General features: G+C 45.0%; 1 protein-coding gene across 2 annotated transcripts in view; it reads left to right on the forward strand.

Annotated features, from left to right (window-relative positions):
• CDH4 (cadherin 4) overlaps nucleotides 1-19,972 on the forward strand; it is a 718,652-nt gene that overhangs the window by 689,327 nt on the left and 9,353 nt on the right. For both annotated transcript variants that reach the window (XM_050917772.1, XM_050917773.1), the window contains exons 12-14: nucleotides 7,381-7,614; nucleotides 9,133-9,366; nucleotides 18,496-18,635. In XM_050917772.1, the coding sequence (XP_050773729.1) occupies nucleotides 7,381-7,614; nucleotides 9,133-9,366; nucleotides 18,496-18,635 (608 nt within the window). The remainder of the gene's footprint in view (nucleotides 1-7,380; nucleotides 7,615-9,132; nucleotides 9,367-18,495; nucleotides 18,636-19,972) is intronic.

Genomic DNA, 19,972 nt, shown 5'->3' on the forward strand with positions numbered 1-19,972 from the left:
ACCCAAGCACCCTGTACAATGAAGGGGGAGAGATAGGTGCCTTAGATTGTGATTCACAGAAGCCAGCATGCTAGGCCAGGAGCTGCCTAAGACAGACAATGGGTGATGCTGATCAGAGGAGGGTGAGCTAAGCCCACCCGTCTCCCAGAGTTAGGAGCCTAAGAGCAGGAGGGAAGTTAGTTAAACAGAAATCAAAAGGTACAGTGCCAAAAGTAAAATCCCTGCAAGCTGCATGGAAACACCATAATAGAGGCTCAACTTAAATGTGTACCCTACATTAAAAAACACTAAGAGAACCAAAAAAGTGCCACTGTAGCTTAATAAAGTAAAAGAAGCAGTGAAAGGCAAAAAGGCATCCTTTAAAAAGTGGAAGTTAAATCCTACTGAGGAAAATAGAAAGGAGCATTAACTCTGGCAAATGACTTATAAAAATATAATTAGGAAGGCCAAAAAAGAATTTGAAGACCAACTAGCCAAAGACTCAAAAAGTAATAGCAAAAAAAATTTTATGTACATCAGAATTAGGACTCCTGCTAAACAACTGGTGGGGCCACTGGACGATCGAGATGCTAAAGGAGCATTCAAGGATAAGGCCATTGTGGAGGAACTAAATGAATTCTTTGCATTGATCTTCACGGCTGAGGCTGTGAGGGAGATTCCCAAACCTGAACCATTCTTTTCAGGTAACAAATCTGAGGAACTGTCCCAGATTGAGGTGTCATTAGAGGAGGTTTTGGAGCAAATTGATAAACTAAACAATAAGAAGTCACCAGGACCAGATGCTTTTCACCCAAGAGTTCTGAAGGAACTCAAATGTGAAATTGCAGAACTGCTAACTGTAGTTTGTAACCCATCATTTAAATCGGCTTCTGTACCAAATGATTGGAGGATGGCTAATGTGACACCAATTTTTAAAAAGGGCTCCAAGGGTGATCCAGGCAACTACAGGCTGGTAAGCCTGATTTCAGTACTGTGCAAACTGGTTGAAACTATAGTCAGACATATAGATGAACATAATTTGTTGGGGAAGAGTCAACATGGTTTTCGTAAAGGCAAATCATGCCTCACCAATCTACTAGAATTCTTTAAGGGGGTCAACAAGCATGTGGACAAAAGGGATCCAGTGAATATAGTGTACTTAGATTTTCAGAAAGCCTTTGACACGGTCCCTCACCAGAGGCTTGTAAGAAAAGTAAGTTGTCATGGGATAAGAGGGAAGGTCCTCTCATGGATTGCGGACTAGTTAAAATATATGAAACAAAGGGTAGGAATAAATGGTCAGTTTTCAGAATAGAGAGAGGTAAATAGTGGTATCCCCCAGTGGTCTACACTAGGACCATTCCTAGTCAACATATTCATAAATGATCTGGAAAAAGGGGTAAACAGTGAAGTGGTAAAATTTGCAGATGATACAAAACTATTCACGATAAAAGTTAAGTCCCAAGCAGACTGCGAAGAGCTGCAAAAGGATCTCACAAAACTGGGTGACTGGACAACAAAATGGCAGATTGAAATTCAGTGTTGATAAATGCAAAGTAATGCACTTTGGAAAACATAATCCCAACTGCACATAAAAAATGATGGAATCTAAATTAGCTGTTACCACTCAAGAAAGAGATCTTGGAGTCATTGTGGATATTTATCTGAAATCATCCACTCAATGTTCAGTGGCAGTCAAAAAAGCGAACAGAATGTTGGGCATCATTAAGAAAAGGAGATATAAAGAGACAAAAAAAATCATATTGCCTCTATATAAATCCATGGTACGCCCACATCTTGAATACTGTGTGCAAATGTGGTCGTCCCATTTCAAAAAAGGATATATTGGAATTGGAAAAGGTTCAGAAAAGGACAACAAAAATTATTAGGGGTATGGAACAGCAGCCATATGAGGAGAGATTAATAAAACTGGGACTTTTCAGCTTAGAAAAGAGATGACTAAGGGGGGAATATATTAGAGATCTATAACATCATGAATGTTGTGGAGACGGTAAATAAGGAAGTGTTATTTACTCCTTCTCATAACACAAGAACTAGGGGTCACCAAATGAAATTAATAGGCAGCAAATTTAAAACAAAAAAAAGGAAGTATTTTTTCACACAATGCACAGTCAACCTCTGGAACTCCTTGCCAGAGGATGTTGTGAAGGCGAGAACTATAACAGGGTTCAAAAAAGAACCAGGTAAGCTCATGGAGGATAGGTCCATCAATAACTATTAGCCAAGATGGGCAGGGATGGTGCCCTCTGTCTGCCAGAAGCTGGGAATGGGTGACAGGGGATGAATTACTTGATGATTACTTCTTCTGTTCATTCCCTCTGGGACACCTGGCATTGTCCACTGCTGGAAGACAGGATACTGGGCTAGATGGACCTTTGGTCTGACCTAGTATGGCCATTCTGATGTTCGGCTAGCCATGCTCAGCTGTGAACCCTCTTTGGGGTTAGGCTTCTTTTTTCAAGAAGCCAGAGGGTTGGGGGTGGGGAAAGGGAAAGAGGAGCTCCCTCATAACTTTTAGCCGAGTGGTTAGGGTACTCTCCTGGTCTCCAGCATCCTGGTTGAGTGTCCTAATCACCAGGCTACAGGCATTTCTCTCTCTCTGCCACAAATGGTTCTGTAACCTGCTCCACTGTGGATAACCACTTAGTTATTGGGGTGAGGGAAAGAGAGAGAGCACACGCATGAGCAGGACTCTGTAGCCTGGTAGTTGGAGCACTCACCCGGGATGTGGGAGACCCCTGATCCAGTCCCCCTGCTCCATTGAGTTAAGTGTCCAGTGTAACAGCTTCAACAGGGAAGACAGATGGGGTCTCACCTCAGAATATCCCATAGCCCTATGGCTATGGTGCTCCCCTGAGAGATGGCAGATCCCTGTTCAAATCCTTTCTCTTCATCAGCTGGAGCGGGGACTTGAACTAGGGGTCACCAACCTTCCAGGTGCATACCCTGGGCTAAAAGTTATGGGGGAACCCCCTACTTCTGGCAGCTTTCTGTGAACTTGCCTGGGCAGATGTAGCATTTGGCCTCTGATCATGCCTATCAGACTGGCCCCACACATGACTTAGGTGATGTATGCCTGTCTTCCTTTGGTTTGTGAATTGCTTTGGGGCTTTGGCGGGAAGATGGGTGCCGGGGTGCCTAGTGGGAGGCAGCAGAGTCCAAACAGCTGCCTAGGGAACTTTTTACTGCAAAAACTTAGGTGGAACCTAAAACTGGGACATGGGCCCCCAATCTGGAGTTTAGGTGGCTACAGGCAGTCTCCTAGGGCACTAACATTTGGGGGGCAGCGACCGCGGCAGCTGGATGTTCGGCCACTGCAATCAGTGGTATTTCAGGGGCGAGACCTTCCACCACTTCCGTTGGGGGCACCATTTTGGGGGCAGGACCTTCCGCCGCCTAGGGCTCCAAAAAGGCTGCCGGTGCTCCTAGGTGGCTAAGTACTTTTGTGAATTTGTGCCTGGGCACCCATCCCATGCTTTAAAATACCCAATACCAGCTTAGAATTTGTGGCTCTGATATCTCTCCGACCCCCATCAGCAGGTTCTCTGGGACTGCTGAACCAAAATGATTTTGCCTTTCCTGCCCCGCCACAGACACCACCCTTTAAAAGTTGACTGGCAGGGAGTTCTTCAGGCTTCAACGCCTCACCTTCTCTCTTCTCTCGAGCCATTATTCAGCAACTCCAAGAGCTGAAATCTGAATTAATTCCTTATTTTGAAAAAATAATCTGTTCCTGTTCTGGTGCAACCATCAAAACATACAACACTCCCTGATTTAAAATGCTGTTTTGAGTGCTTCAAGTAATGGCTAAAGTTTTGTCTATGTTAATTGACTCCTTTCAAATTTCTTCCTAAGTTCCATCTGCTGTGTCATCACATACTTATCAAAGCAGGTCTGGGGTTTTTTCCTTCCCTGAAGGAAGAAACAACATTCTGTTAAATCCTTTTGGATATTATCTGTATGTGATTTATAAGCTGTTCCACTCATTGGACATGATTTCTCCCTGAACTACAATAAGGAGCAAAAAGTGCAGCTTCTATTTAAAAAAATCATAATCAGTTTAATGTTTTTATTGCAAGTGGTTTCCCTTTTCAGCCTCCCCTCTGCTCCATCTAGTTTCAGGTGCTTCTGTGGGGGGTCCTCTGGGGTTGTCTGCCATTACACAGTGATAAAGAGGGGGTGAATGGTTCCCCAGCACCAGGTCAGTTTAATTTGTTTTCACCAGTATTTGTCAGCTCAGTGTTACAAGGCCCCATGGAAACGTCCTTGTACATAGGGGGGCACTTTAAAGGCATTTGCTCTCTCCTGAATGGAGAAGACCCACTAGGCAGCAGATCTATGGATACTCTAGGAAATACCTCCAAAGGTACAATGAAATGATAATGGGGAAACATCACATTTTTTGTTCACTCCAGAAGCTGCTGCCTGTGTCGAGCAGGCTTTTCCAATGCCTTGAGGCTGTTAGCTAGAGCAGGCTTTTCAGAGCACCCATTACAAGGAAAAGGAAAAGACAGTGGTCACTCGCACTGTGGCTAGATGTAGAGTTGTCACCTCTACTCTTATGTTTAGAGGTACTAAATCTTTTCCATACCAGCTCATTTCTATTTTACCTCTCAGATCAAACCTGGGAGCCAGATTCTCCACTGAAGTAAAATGAGCTGTTTTGATTTACACCAGCTGAGGATTCAGCCCAATGATCCTTTTAGGGCATCAACAGCTCCCTGCCCTTTCCCTTAGAGTAGCTGAAACAATTTGAAACTATCTGTTGTTTGATAAAGGGAATTTCTATAAATTGTTTTAAATCGTTATTATGACTGTTTTAATCTCTCCTGGGGTTGCTCCTGAATGCACTTCAGGGACATCAAGATCCAGCTGAATGAGTAAATGGGCACAGAGCCACCCACTTGCATACATAAATCAGCATTTGTGCAGGCACCAGGGCCGGCGCTTCCATTCAGGCGACCTAGGCGGTCGCCTAGGGCACCAGGATTTGGGGGGCGGCAATTCGGCGGCAGGGGGTCCTTCCGCTCTCCAGGTCTTCGGCGGCAATTCTGTGGCGGGTCCTTCACTCGCTCCGGGACCCGCCGCCGAAGTGCTCCGAAGACCGGGAGCACGGAAGGACCCCTGCCTAGGGCGCCAAAAACCCTGGCACCGCTCCTGGCAGGTACTTGCAAGTATCTGTTTTGCATGTGCAAATGAAGATTATGTCAGTCACGTCTGCATTACTGCCTCCTAGTATCAGAAGCTTATTTTAAAGACCCTTTAAAAATGTGTCCCTAAAGATGCAGAAGCACATGCAGAGTCTGTAGTCAGTCCTGAAGATATTCTGGGCATCATGTAAACAGGAAAAATCTCCTCCGCTTTTCCACAGACGATACTAACCATGACTCTGTTGCATGTACAGCCTTAATAGGCCCATGGGCTTTCCATCTCTCTGCAGCAAACTCCAGGGCTGATTAAGGATGTTTGTTCTAAAGGGAGACCAATGCAGAGCTCCATGGGTGAAAGGATGGTGTCTGTGATAAAAGGTTGGGAGGGAGAATGAAGGAATCGTGGGAGAGGAATTTTCAGGGCTCCACTGGGGACTTTGAGACCCCACAGTCAGCAAAAACAAACAGGGAGCAAGTCCTTGTTTGATAGAGTCCTAAACTTGTTTGATAGAGAAGTCAGCTCATTTTGCATTTTGAGCGACTTATTTGAGCTGATTTTTTGAACAGCTAAACTTGTTTGATAGAGAAGTCCTAAACAAACAGAAAGCATCATGGAATGATGTTTTTATGCCAGCTCTAGGAAGAAGGGACTATGAATTGAAAGTATAAGCTTAAAAAAAATTACTGAGGCAGAGCTGGTTGAGAAAATAAGTGGTGTAGAGGCCTGGAACAAAACCGCCTGCAGTTCAGGGGTGGGGGGAAATGAAAAACATTGAACCATTTAAAAAAAAATGAGTTGTTTTTCTTGCTAGAGGGGTGGTTATTCATGCATGCAGGGCTAGGAAAGCAGAAGAACCAGACCTTTGCAGAGGATTTCACAGGACAGTGACAGCTTTTAATCTTAAAAAGTAAAACAAAAACTAAGAGCCTGATCCATATAACTTTACATGACGGAGTCTTACTCAGGCAAATAATTCAAGTGAAGTCACTGGGGCTACTCCTCTGAGTAAGGATTGCAGGACTAGGACCTCTGTGTCAGGAAGATGCACAGCACCCCTGCTACTTGGAACAACATTTAGAATTGAAAAGGAAGAGGATATATTTAGTGGGACTGTCTATTTTTGCATGGTTCAGGTAGAATCATAATGTGTTTTTGTGACAGAGACCATCTGGACCAACACACAGGGGGTTGAACCAAGGACTTCATACTTAAACACTGATGTCTCTCCAGCTTGAACTAAAAACATAAGAATGGCCATATTGGGTCAGACCAGTAGCCCATGTAGTCCAGTATCCTGTCTCCCACAAGGGGCCAGTGCCAGATGCTTCAAAGGGAATGAGCAGAACAGGGCAATTATCAAGTGATCCATCCCCTGTTGTCCAGTCCCAATCCATCCTGACCAGTGGGTTACACTTCTTTTCATTCTTGACCTCACATCGGTTTCTTATTCCTCTCCCCACACTCCACTGTCTTTCTTCAGCCCTCCCCCTCTTTCCTCCCAAACAGAAATTAGGAAAAGTTATTCAATTCCACCCTCCTGCTGGTTTGGGGTTGAATAAAATGAGACCCAGATCCTGGCTGTGGTTTAGCAAAACTAAAACCTAACTAACCAGGTTATGCAGAATGAAACCATTGCAGTTTCAGCCCTTCTCTGGAGAATTGAGCCAAACCTGGAACCATTGATTTGACTGTCTCCAAACTTTGGGGCTTTGGAGAAAATGAGACCTGGACCCTGAACTTTGGCTTGCCCAATTCGGAACATTTCTGTTCCCCTACCAACTAATTACTACGAATAGCTATCATGTTAATACCAAATATCTTTCCTTAGGGACTCCTCCCTTCTCGTTAACTCTTCCTCCCTCTTACTGAATAACTTGCCTGCCCATTATGATGGGGACACACTGTAACTACACAATTAACCTGGGAATTGTGTAACAGGGGGTCTAGTGTAAAATCATGGAACAGCTCCATTTTACTCAGTGGAACAAAACAGCATTTTTCATGAGAACTTGGCAAGTTTTAACGATACGTCTTGCAAGATGTCACACAGGGACAAGGAAATTGCTAGGAATCTAAGGGGGAAACAAAAAAAAATCCCTCAAGCCTCATCCATGCTTTAGTACATGGGGCTGTAAGGTTTTCCAAAGGCGTGGAAGCTAGCGTAGTTGTGCATGCCACTTCTTGTGCTGTATTTGTCATTACTCGTTTGAATCTGCCTCTCCCATTCAGGTATCCCCCCAGCAAGTGGCACTGGCACGCTGCAGATCTATCTAATTGACATCAATGATAATGCTCCTGAGCTTCTGCCAAAGGAGGCACAGATCTGTGAAAAGCCAAACCTGAATGTCATCAACATAACAGCCGCAGATGCTGACATCGATCCAAATGTTGGGCCCTTTGTCTTCGAGCTGCCAAGTGTGCCATCTGCAGTCAGGAAGAACTGGACCATAACAAGGCTAAATGGTAAATGGGGCAGGCAATCCGGAGGACATTTGGAAATCCTGTGCACTAATGAGGACCGCGTACAGTTTCAAACTTCCCTGCTTCTTCATCTGATTTTTTAAACACATTATGCCCAACATTATAGACAAGATAGCTAATCAGAAATGATTTGTATCAGACCTGTAGCATAATTCTAATTCTGTAGCCAATTCTATTGGCACTTGGCTTTTTTAATGCAGTTCATAATTATGAACAGTTATCAGGACTGAACTGGGTATAAATCATCCATGATGGCCAAGGGGAAAAAAGCTATTATCAGTCTTCCTTATGTTCCAGTGTAGTTGTCATGAGCCACAATCACGATCAATGTTCATTTCTCTGACCATAATTGCTTAAAGGCAGCCTTTTAATTTACCATGGAACCAGGCGGGCTAGGTAAGTGTGAAGATTTCCAGTATGTGAAGGATTTTTAAATTGCGGTATGCAACCTCAGTTGGCTCTAATTGGCCCACTTACTGTCAGTTTCCATGTAGAAGGAAAGAAATGGACGTGTCATGGAGACCGAACTGTCCTCTTATCTTAAAAGCTGATCCCTCAGGCCAGGTTTGAGACACTCTGCCAGGGTGGCATAAAACAGCTGCTTGCTCTGTACTTGTTCAGTGGCTGAAAAGAGGGATTCAGGCTCGGCCTACACTTAAAAGTTAGGGTGACATCGTTGGTCGGGGTGTGAAAAAACACATCCCCAAGTGCCATAGCTCTGCTGGCCTAACCCCCAGCATAGACACAGCTGTGTCAACAGAAGAATGCTTCCATCTATGCAACTGCTGTTGCTCGGAGATGTGTTTTACAGTGACAGCAAGACCCCTTCCATGTGTGTAGGTTGCGTCTCCACTATGAGGTTATGCCGGCATAGCTATGGTACCGTACCTATGCTGGTGTAGTCTCCGTAGTGTAGACATAAACTCAGTCTCCTAAACTGCCAATCCAGCACCTCTTGCAGTCATTACATGTGTAGCAATAGAAAGGAAAGACAGGAAGAAATAAGATGGTAGGATGTCTGGGATAGGGCTGTGCAAAAATATTGGGGCAGGAGAGTATATGAGCAGAGCCCCAGCATAGTGGCCCTGTTACAGCCCGGAACTGGGGAGGTGCAAAGGCATTTTATCACTGATTTCCCAAATCTCTCCAGCCAGTTTTCAACATTATCATCTGTGCTTCACTAGTTCCTTGCCATCAATTTTTAAATTCAAGCCACTGACCACTGGTTTACTAACGACATCAAGCAGGGTTAATGGTACAGTGAACTGGCATTACTTTGAAATGAAGCATGCGAGACACATCTTGTTCAGGCTGCCCATTCACCAAGACTTCAGGGAAACAGTCTGAAGCTCAAGTGGTTCAGATGTGGAATAGGGTATTGTACCCTGGTTAGCCTTTTTCACTGAACTAATCTGATAGTGACGTTTCCAGTGTATCAGTATTATTTTTAGCACCCGTCAGAGCTGCAGTCACTTCTCTGTCTGTTTCTGTTGCCCCCAGGTGACTATGCCCAGCTTAGTTTGCGAATAATGTATCTGGAAGCTGGCATGTATGATGTCCCAATTGTCGTGACGGATTCAGGGAACCCTCCCTTGTACAACACTTCCATCATTAAAGTGAAGGTGTGTCCATGTGATGAGAATGGAGACTGCACTGCCATCGGGGCTGTCGCTGCAGCTGGCCTGGGAACAGGTGCCATCATAGCGATCTTGATATGCATCATTATTTTACTAAGTAAGTGTTGCACCAGGTAACACGTGTGCAGAGATCTAAAGTCAGAATCATTCTGATTGAAATTGAAGGTTTATGAGCATATCCCTCCGGTAGATCACAGAGCAACCAAATTCCATTCTCTCCTAGAGATTTGACCAATTAACTGCACTTTAACAATTCAGCTGTGACCAAGAAAATGGGTCGTAAAGCCAGGACTGTCATTTGAGGTGACATAGTCTCCTTTTAAGTTAGCAGCTGCGTCATCAAACAATATGAGAAGCAACAAGTTGGAAACAAACTCTTGTGCAAAATATTTACAGTGAATCGTGATCCACGTGATGCTGAACTTCAGATGCCTTTATTATTTATTTATGTATTATAGAGAATTGGTGCCAGGCAGCCCACTCAAAACACCTCTGTGTCCATCCTTCTGCCAGGTTACCCTTATGTGACATAGTTCCCGGAAATGCTGTTGGCGAAAGAGGTCCTCCTAGGATTGATGTAAAAGCATCAGTGTTCCACTTCCCTTCCTGCTGCCTCCTCCCTAGTCTCACTCTTACATGCTGAAACTTTCAAGGTGCATACCGGCTTCATACAAAGGGTGGAAAGTGCAGACCACACTGCTGGTGATTCACTCCCCTGCACTCAAACCGCCATCACTACAATGTAAGCATGATGGACTGAATCACTAGCCCACAACACTTTGCCCCAGATCCTTAATGATGCCTCTGTCTGCCTCTTTAGGCACCTACGTCCATCATTTAGGTGTCATTTATATTTTCAAAGCTGCTACTCAGCTGTCACCTAATCCTGGAGGTGCCTAAGTCCACTAGGTACTTAACATTCCTCCAGTCATGATTCGCAAGCCACTGAAGTGCTGATGCCGCTTCCCAGCTAATCAGCCCCTCAGAGCCCTGGTTCAAGATGAAGAGCCACAGGCCCTGAAGTCAGATTCTCAAACCAGGCAGGGGAACGCCTGTCTTGCCAGCCAGACCCAATCCTACAGATCTGTGCTCAGAGCCCACCTAGCACCCGTTACGTGCCAGCCCCAGCATCAGCAGAGGCAGGCCACCAATAGGGACCGCAGAGCACCTGCACAAAAGACGCAGGCGGCAAAGAGAAATGTATGGTGAGCATGAGAGAGCTATTGAGTGTGAGTAAGAGACAGAGAGAGGGAGTCGGTTTCACCTGCAAGAACATGTGCTTCCTAAACAGCTGACCTGGCTTAGGTGCCGAACTCCAGGAGAGGTGATGTGGCTGAATATCCCAAGGAGAGGGCTTGGCTGCCTGCAGCTCATCAGCCAGGCACACCAGATAGCCACATAGGCACCTAAGCTCCTCTCCTTCCCTCCTCCCCACTCCTCTCCACAGCTTTTCACTCCTGGAGAGCTTAGGCAGATCCCCACTGAGCCAGCTGGTTTCTGCAAGTCCCTTTCTTAGGCACTTAACTATCCCCATGCAGCTCAGAGCTGAAAATTCCACTAGGGTTAGGCATCGCAGTGCTGAGTGGAGCAGTGTGTAGGTGTACCTTTAAGGATCTGGGCTTTTGTGCTTTTATAAGGCCTGTCATTCGAGTATCTCAAATGGATTTGCAAACATGAAGTCTCACAATAACTTTGCAGATTAGGTGAGTTATATGATTAGACCCATTTTATAAATGAGTTAACTGAGGCACTGAGAGGTTAAGTGACTTGTCCCAGGTCGCACAGCAAGTGAGTGACAGAATACATAATAGCACCCAGATCACCCACCTGTCTGTCTGTCTATGGTGCATTCAGGTTGCTGCTCGTGGCATTTAGAAACCAAGTCCCTGACTACCGGTTCCTGCTGTACCTATTTCAGGTGTTGGATTTCAAAAGAATGACAGATATTCCCATCACTTGTAAAAATTCAAGTCTGAAGAACAGTCAGGAAAGAGAGTTGAAACATACATTGGATTCTTTAAGACAAAGACATAAATATTCACCCCCTCAAGCTGGCTGAACCAAGCAAAATAAAAATGGTCCAGCTCACATTTTTAAGAAGCGAGTGTACAAGTAGATCCAGTCTTTACATCACTCCTTTGTACATACCTTTTTTTAGTAGGGAATCATTTCATAACAGAATTAAGCTTGATATATCTGGCAAAAGATTGGACTACTTGGCCCAGAATTTTACAGGTATTTAGGGGTTCTGCCGTTCAGTATTGCAACACCTAACTAATTTAGGAGGCTAAATCTCATTTTCAAAAGCTTAAATCCCACTGTTTTTCAGTGAGAGGCTCCTAAGTGCCTACATCACTTTTGAAAATGAGACTTAGGCACCTAACTCAGGCTGAGTGAAGCAACACCTAAATGCCTCTAAAAATCTTGATTTCTATTTACTATAATTTACTCCACACGCAAGCTAACCACCTTCATTCATTTGCAGAGTTACAGTTTTTGTGGCTGGGTCTAGGAATGGTAAAAATGGAATTCTGTCGTTGTGTTCTATTCTAATTCAGGGTCTCGTACAGCCCTTATCACTCTAGTATCTGAGCGCCGTTGTCATATTGTCAGCAAGAAACATTTGCTATTCACAAGCCTGCTGAAAGAGTTGAGAGAGGCTGTATCATAGTGGTTTAAGGGGAAGATGCCCTGTTTCTAGCAGTGCCATCATTCCTGGGCTTGCATGAGCACTAACATTAACTAAATGTATACACATTTAAAAGTAAAAATATCATTATAACTTCAAGCAGGAGTTGGCACAGTAGGGACAGATAAAAAGAAGCACTGAAATGTGCAATGAGGTAAATATTCATCAGGAAACACAGGATGAAACTGTGGGACTCCCATTAAAGTTAATGGGAGGTCTGGTGCTAAATCACACTTAATATTTACCCCCAATGTATTTAAATGGAAAGCAGACAGAGCAACTTATGCCATGAATGTTGCCTAACATATATATGCTATGGTACATTAGAAGAGTAGGATTTCATTGGCCATACACTCAGCCCTCTAGGGCTTGAGTTTCAGTGATGGGAGCATACAGTTGTATATATAATTTATACTTGCAAATGCAAAGCTGGAGCATTAAAGCAGGGTATTTGCATCTGCATATACCCAGCTATGCACCTAACGGTCCACATGTGCATGGAAAAAAGTCTAATGAAAATGCGGTATTTGTAGAATAAAATGTGATACAGATTTGTCACACTCAGCTCTGAAAATCTGTCCCTTATTAGTTACACAGGGTACAAAGGATTATCTGGTCCCTACATCTAAATTATTAATGCTTTTTTATGGCCACCTCTTCCAACATAAACGTAAGCTGCAAGTATAGGGAGCTGCCCCTGCATTTGCACATAGTGACAGGCAGTGGTGTGTCCATGCACAGTGCCACTGTGTGCAGCATGGTTGTCCTTTGTAATAAGCAGGTGTGCTTTTTGCAGGTGCGTGATGTGTGTGTGTATGCAGGCCCGATTTAAGCCCCATCAGCTGAAATGTTGGCCTTTAATGTTGATTTCATAAAAAAGACTGAGGGCATAGTAAAACTTTGAACCAGAAGTAACAGATGCAATAGACCACAAGACTTTCCTTTTGCTGCCTCCTGTATAAATCAAACTCCAAAGTGTGATTTAAACACTTGAAAATTCTATTGACTAAAATTAACTTCAGCTGACAGACACTTGATTTAAGATATTCCTTTTTCATTGTCAGATACATTAGCCCATTTTAAATTATGGTTTTTATTACAAAAGCTTATTTTTACATTCATTGTCATTCTAATTGACTTTTTTAATGTTCAAGAGCTGCAAAGGCCTCTATCAGTGATGGAAAATGTAATTTGCGATGAGAAGAGCTTTTCGGTTACATTGTCCTACTGTCTCACCTCTTTATTTTGAAAGATATGTTTTATGCTGTGACCTCTGAACGATGGTGTGGAAAAAGGCACATGTGATTTTTTTGTTCTGTAATTCCATTCTGGAATCAGGCAGGTCAAGCTTTATAAGTTAGACCAAGCAATAGGATATACTAGCTGCAGGAGCAGATTTGCCATGAAACAAACCGTGCGGTGGCATGGGGCACCCAATGACAGGGGGGCCCCCAAAATGCAGGACAAATATCTGACAACCTGTCTCTGAGTCCTGGCCAGTGGCGCAGCAGAGCTCAGACAGACTACCTGCATGCCATGGCCGGTGGCCCCACACCGCTCCCAGAAGCAGCCAGAGCTCAGGCAGTGCATGGAGACCCGCTGCTCCCCTCCCCGCGAGGGGCACGCAGAGACATGCCAGCAGCAGGGCTAAAGTGGCTCCCTGCTCACTCTGCCTCCCTCCATCCATGCCATGCCACTCCCAGAAGTGGCCAGCATGTCCCTGCAGCCCCTGGGGTGTGTGTCTCCACGCGCTGCCCCTGCCCCAAGCACCGACTCTGCAGCTCCTATTAGCTACGGGGGACAGCGCTTGCGGGCAGCAGCATGTGGACACTGCCCTGGCCCACCCCACCTAGGAGCCACTGCCAGAGTAGTGTGTGTGCCTGTCACTTTGGGAGTCAGGCTGCACGAGGTAAGCCCCACCCCGCTACACCAAGCCACCTGCCCCAACCCAGAGCCTGCACCCCGCACCCAAACTTCTTCCCAGAACTCGCACCGCTCACCTCCTCCCGCACCGCAACCTCCTGGCCCAGCCCAGAGCCTGCACCCAGCACCCAAACTCCCTCCCAGAGCCTGCCCCCCACACTCCCTTCTGCATCCCAGCCCCCTGCCCCAATCAAGGTGCCTCACTTTATTTTCATTTACTTCCCATTACTTATAATATAGGAGGAGGATGAATTAAAAAAAGAATGAAAAACAGGGTTGGGGGGGAAGTAAGAGAGAATGTTCTTTTTCTTGGCTGGGGCCCGAGTAGGGGACGGGCGACAGTGAAGCTGTGCACAGGACACCACTAATCCTAAATATGCCACTGACTAGCTGAATAGGAGACACTAGCTGTGGTTGCAAGCAGTAGAAAGTTTCTTTCTTTTACCTTGGTGCAATGTTTTTTTCCCTTCATACCTGATGTATTTTCTGCCACACTGAGGAAAGAACTATGCAGTAAAAAATTGTGAAGGGTGAAGACAATAGATTTCAAGAAAAACTACATGCAGAGTTAAAATGGATCTAACAGCAGTAATACAGCTTCCCATTCTGTCAGCTGAATAAAAGGACGAAGAAAGAGAATGCACGACATCTGCTATTGACACTTTGAAGGTCTTTTTTTCAAGGTAGCTGTAAAGACATTAATGGCACCGTTTTTCCAAAACATGATGGAAAAGTAGCATTAAAAAAAAAGACCCTGCTAACCATTATAATATTGTCTTTGTGTGCCAGGCAGGAAGCTTGTTGTGAGAGACTTGAAAAAAACATGACAAGAAAAGGACTTCAGTCATCTGCTAAATAGTCAAGAGGTTTTACATGAGAGATAAGAGTTACATTTTTTTCCAGTTTTTATTTTACTCCAGAACAGATCTGGGATATGCTGTAAAGAAACACAGAACTACCTGAAAATAGTTCTGTTAGCTAGCAGACGGATGGAAGGCAGTTGACACACAATGGCAGTTATTAGTTGTCCAGTCCTCTTCTCTTCACTTCAGTGAATTCTTGTTGGGTATAAATACTGTAGCGCTCAGAAGAAAAGAAAGAGGAAGAACTCAGAGCTTCCTAACCACTTTAGATGAAAGGACTTCGGATAGCTCGCCTTGATTACAAGTCCCTTGGAGTCCGCACAGCCCAAGTTTGTCTCATTTTCCCTCTTGTGCTCAGCGAAGTGATGCTGAGGCACCATGAGGAGACAAGGAGAAAAAATGTTTTAAAAACCACAGCGAGACAGAGCAAAATATGAAATGTTCATTCCCATTGCTCAGCTAAATACCCGGGGAGAGCTAGAGCCTCCAAATAGAATTTGAAAACCCTGCATTCTCCCTGCAGATGTCTCTTCACTTGGGAAAAAGATGTGTTCTTAAGGCAAGTTCGCTAATATGTAGGAACTAAGATGAGGTAAAATTTTAGTGATGACAAGGTGATCTGTGGTTTTTATATGAGTTAGCAGGGTGAGGCAAAGACTATAGCAGGGGCGGGCAAACTTTTTGGCCTGAGGGCCGCATCCGGTTTCCAAAATTGTATGGAGGGCCGGTTAGGGGAGGCTCTGCCTCCCCAAACAGCAAGGCATGGCCCGGCCCCTGCCCTCTATCTGACACCCCGCACACTTCTCACCCCTGACGCCCACTCCCCGGGACTCCTGCCCCATCCAACCCCCCTGTTCCCTGACAGCCCCCAGACTCCCCACTGCCCCATCCAACCCCCCATTCCTGACTGCTCCCCCAGGTCCCCTGCCCTTCTCCCTGTCCCTTGATCACCCCTGGAACCTCCCACTGCTCCATCCAACCCAGCCCCTTCCTGATTGCCCCCCCCAGGCCCTTGCCCTTCTCCTTGTCCCCTGACCGGCCCCGGAATCCCTGCCCCTGACTGCCCTCCACCACCCATCCAACCCCCTCTCTCCTTCCTGACTGCCCCAGCTGGGACCCCTGCCCATTCAACCCCCATTCCCTGCCCTCTAACTGCCCTGACCCCTACCCACACCCCTGCCCCCTGACCACCACCCCAAACTCCCCTGTCCTCTATCCAACTGCCCTGCTCCCTGCCTCCTTACCGCACTGCCGGGAGCACCAGTGGCTGGCAGCACTACAGCCACGTCACCCAGCGCACCAGGACAGACAGCCAGGCTGCCCAGCTGGAGCCAGCCACACCACCGCGCAGCACAGAGCACCGGGTCAGGCCGGGCTCTGCAGCTGTGCTGCCCCAGGAGCTCACACCCCCACCACCCAGAGCATTGCGCTGGTGGCGGGGCAAGCTGAGGCTGCGTGGGAGGGGTAACAGCAGGGGAGGGGCCGGGGGCCAGCCTCCAGGGGCAGGAGCTCAGGGGCCAGACAGGAGGGTCCCTATAGTCCAGATGTGGGAAAACTACACATAGTTTTTCCCACATCTGGACTATAGGGACCTTAGGGTGTATCTGAGTCTGCTAACTCATGTTAAAACTACAAGCTGCCTTATCGTCACTAGAATTTTACCACATAATAGTTAGCACATTAGCTATCACCAGTTAAGAACACTTTTTTTCCTAGTGAAGATAATGTGACAGAGCCGTAGTCTGATTGTTCTTTTCTCAGCTGTATATCAAGTATTTGAGTAAAAACTAGAATAATGGTGAAGTTTTTTTAAAGCTAACAAAAAGAGAGGTTGCATTACCTAGTGTTAGTGGAGACCTGTGAGAGTCCTTAGTGCTGCTAATTTGTCTCACTCTGTTGTTAGCCTTTTTGGAAAGTACAGCCCCTGGGAGATGGGGCTTTGAATAACAAGGTTATGGAGCTAGGAAGCTGGCATCGTGTTTGTGTAGCGCTGTTTAAGTGGCAACCATCTTCCTGTGATTTAAGAATGATTTACCTACCTGTGTCACTGTAGCATCTGAACCAGGGAGATTAACTACAGCCTGGCGTATAAAAACTGATGCCTCAAGAACTTAACTCTGTGTTACCAGAATTTGTCTTGCACTTTCTTGTGCTGCAAAACCCAGCACCACTCCCTGAAAGGATTTGAAAGATCCTTAGGTCCGTTCTCCAAGCAGGCACCAGAAAGCATATCTGAATGCTTTAGTTAATGTGATTTTGGAAATATAGAAAGCCCCTCCCACCCACCACCCAAAAAAAGAAAGAGAATGAGTCCAAATTGAATTATATGGACTAATGTTATCCACCCTATTACATCCCTTCTGAGTAAATTGCAGATCATTAAGGGGGAAAAAAGATCACAGCAGTGTCATCTTATAAACTCAAAGGGCATTATTGTTCTGCCACTGAAAATCACCCACTCATGGGAAACTGCTCGGCATTAGACTGTGGCTTGGTTGCTTCTTAGATCTTGAGGCCTCTTCCCCGTTCCTTCATCCTCCAGTTCTTGCAGTCACTTGCGTTTTAGAATAAACACTTGGAGAAAGCTACTGTTCTCCCATTTTCTGTTCATTTCCTTTTGGATTGTGCATGTGACTCATTTCAACCTTGGCCTCCATCAACACGCTGAAAGGAATATGGGTAGCATGGAGCTTTTGGAGGAATCTACCCCCCCTCATGCCATTGAACTATCCGTTTTATATTCTTAACATGCAATAACAGGTTAGAATTGCATGAAGCTTAGTAGTAGAATGTAAGTATTGGGGTTTGTAATCCATGCTAAAAGTTACAGCATTTGCAGTTTATTCCAGGCTTGTTTGGTTAAAATGTACACCTTGAAACATTCAGAGGATTCTATCTCTGGAACTATTCACAGCAAGAGCTGGGTGACATTTGGTGTGTTGATTTTGGTGGCTTCCTGAAGCGGTTCCATGTTGTATAAAATATTTCAGTGGTCATAGTGCCAGAGAAAGAGAATAGGAATGACACTGTCACATCCCGGTGAGGGCACTCATGGTGGGGGGAGACCAGGGGGTCCAGTCCCTGCTCCTCTGGATATTTAATTACTTATACAAAGTGGAACAGCTTCAACAGGACAGCTTGGAAGATATCCGTCCTATAGCCTGTTTGGGGCACTCATCTGGGAATGGAGAAACCTGAGTTCCAGCTCTTGTTCTAGAGTGGGCATCTGAAGCTGACTATCCCACATCTCAGGAGAAAGCCCTAGCCACTGGGCTATTGAGTATTGAATCTAGCCCTTCAATTGTTTTGGTTTTATTTAAAATACCTGAAATGAAAAGTTTCATTCAACCAGGAATATAATTTTTCAGATATTTTTGATTAACAAAATATGCTGAAAAGTTTGGGTTTCAGTTCTACCCATAATGATTGTTTTTTCAGTTTTTTGGAACGACCAGCAAACCAAAAAGTCTCTTGTTCCCACAGTGCTATTTACAGAAGCATTAACCGCTAACACTGCTAAATAAATGTCGCCTTAGCAAAATGGAACTAATCACACAGAGATGGTACATACCTCTGCTGCTTCTGGATGTATAAATCAGGATGTGGCTCTTCGTTGGCAGCCACATCCCATCTGTTATGGAAGCAGGGGAGGGGAAAGATTAAGGTGTTTTAACATGCTACCTTCAGCCGACACAGCTCATCCTACGATGTGAAATCTCACTACTCTGGCTCCTGTCATTCATTGTTGCAGCCATGGTCTTGCTGTTTGTGGTGTGGATGAAACGCAGGGAAAAGGAGAGGCATACGAAGCAACTTCTGATCGATCCCGAAGATGATGTGCGGGACAACATTCTGAAATACGATGAAGAGGGAGGTGGAGAGGAAGACCAGGTGAGGAGAGCTGAACACTCAGCCTGGGATCGCCCAGAATAATTTCTCTGCATCTTACAAACCTCAGAATCTTCATTCTGCTCCCAAGTGTGATATTTTAGATAAGAAGTGGCTGCCAGTCTCATCCTGGCCAGGGAGTAGCCACGAGATATATATTAGCTGTTACAGAGGTGTATTAGAAGTTACAGTTTATATTGGGTGGGTCATTGATTTATATGCACAGCCTCAAGATCTTTCCTCATTTATGCCTGTGCAACTCAGTGCTTGGTACACTCCTTGTCCCCCCAAAACCTTCCCTGGGGAGACCAAGACCCAAACCCCCTGGGTCTTAAAACAAGGGGAAATAAACCATTCCCCTTCCCCTTTCCTTTTCCCTCCCAGATTTTCCCCTCCCTGGGTTATCCGGAGAGATACTGTGATTCAAATGTCTTGAATCTTAAAACAGAGAGGAAATTCACCTTCCCCCCGCCCCTCCTTTCCCCCACCAATCCCTGGTGAGTTCAGACCCAGTCCCCTTGGATCTTACACAAGGACAAAATCAATCAGGTTCTTAAAAAGAAAAGCTTTTAATTAAAGAAAGAAAAGGTAAAAATTATTTCTCTAAAATTAAGATGGAAAATGTTTACAGGGTCTCAGCTTTACATAGACCAGAGGGACTCCCTCCCCCCTAGTTTAAGTATAAGTTACAGCAAACAGAGGTAAAATATCCTTCCAGCGAAATACACATTTGCAAATCAAGAAAACAAATATAAAGACTAATTTGCCTCCTATCTAGTACTTAATATTTAGAACATGATAGACTGTTTCAGAAAGATTGGAGAAAACTGGTTGCATGTTTGGTTCCTCTTAATCCCAAGAGAGAACAACAAACAGAACAAACAGCACAAAATAAAGACTTCCCTCCACCAAGGTTTGAAAGTATCTTGTCTTCCGATTGGTCTTTTGGTCAGGTGTCAGCCAGGTTCACTGAGCTTGTTAACCCTTTACAGGTAAAAGGGACATTAACCCTTAACTATCTGTTTATGACGGAGGGGGTCATTGATTTATATGCACAGCTTCAAGTTCTTTCCTCATTTATGCCTGTGCAACTCTGTTGGCTTCAGCGGTGTTGCATGAGCATATATAAGAAGCAACGTGTTCCATTGTATGTAGTTGGGACAATGCAGCATGGATAGGACATTTCCAGGCATGTTGGACAGTGATATGGGTCAGATGCAGCATTTATCTACATAAACCTATCTAGTGGGGTAAATTTGACAAGCCAACATATTGACACTAACATAAAAACAAAATTTCTATTATTTCAATAATTAAAATTGTGTATCTCACATTTAGAT

This window comes from Gopherus flavomarginatus, chromosome 11, assembly GCF_025201925.1.
Source record: "Gopherus flavomarginatus isolate rGopFla2 chromosome 11, rGopFla2.mat.asm, whole genome shotgun sequence".
In the NCBI taxonomy this organism is placed as follows: Eukaryota; Metazoa; Chordata; order Testudines; family Testudinidae; genus Gopherus; species Gopherus flavomarginatus.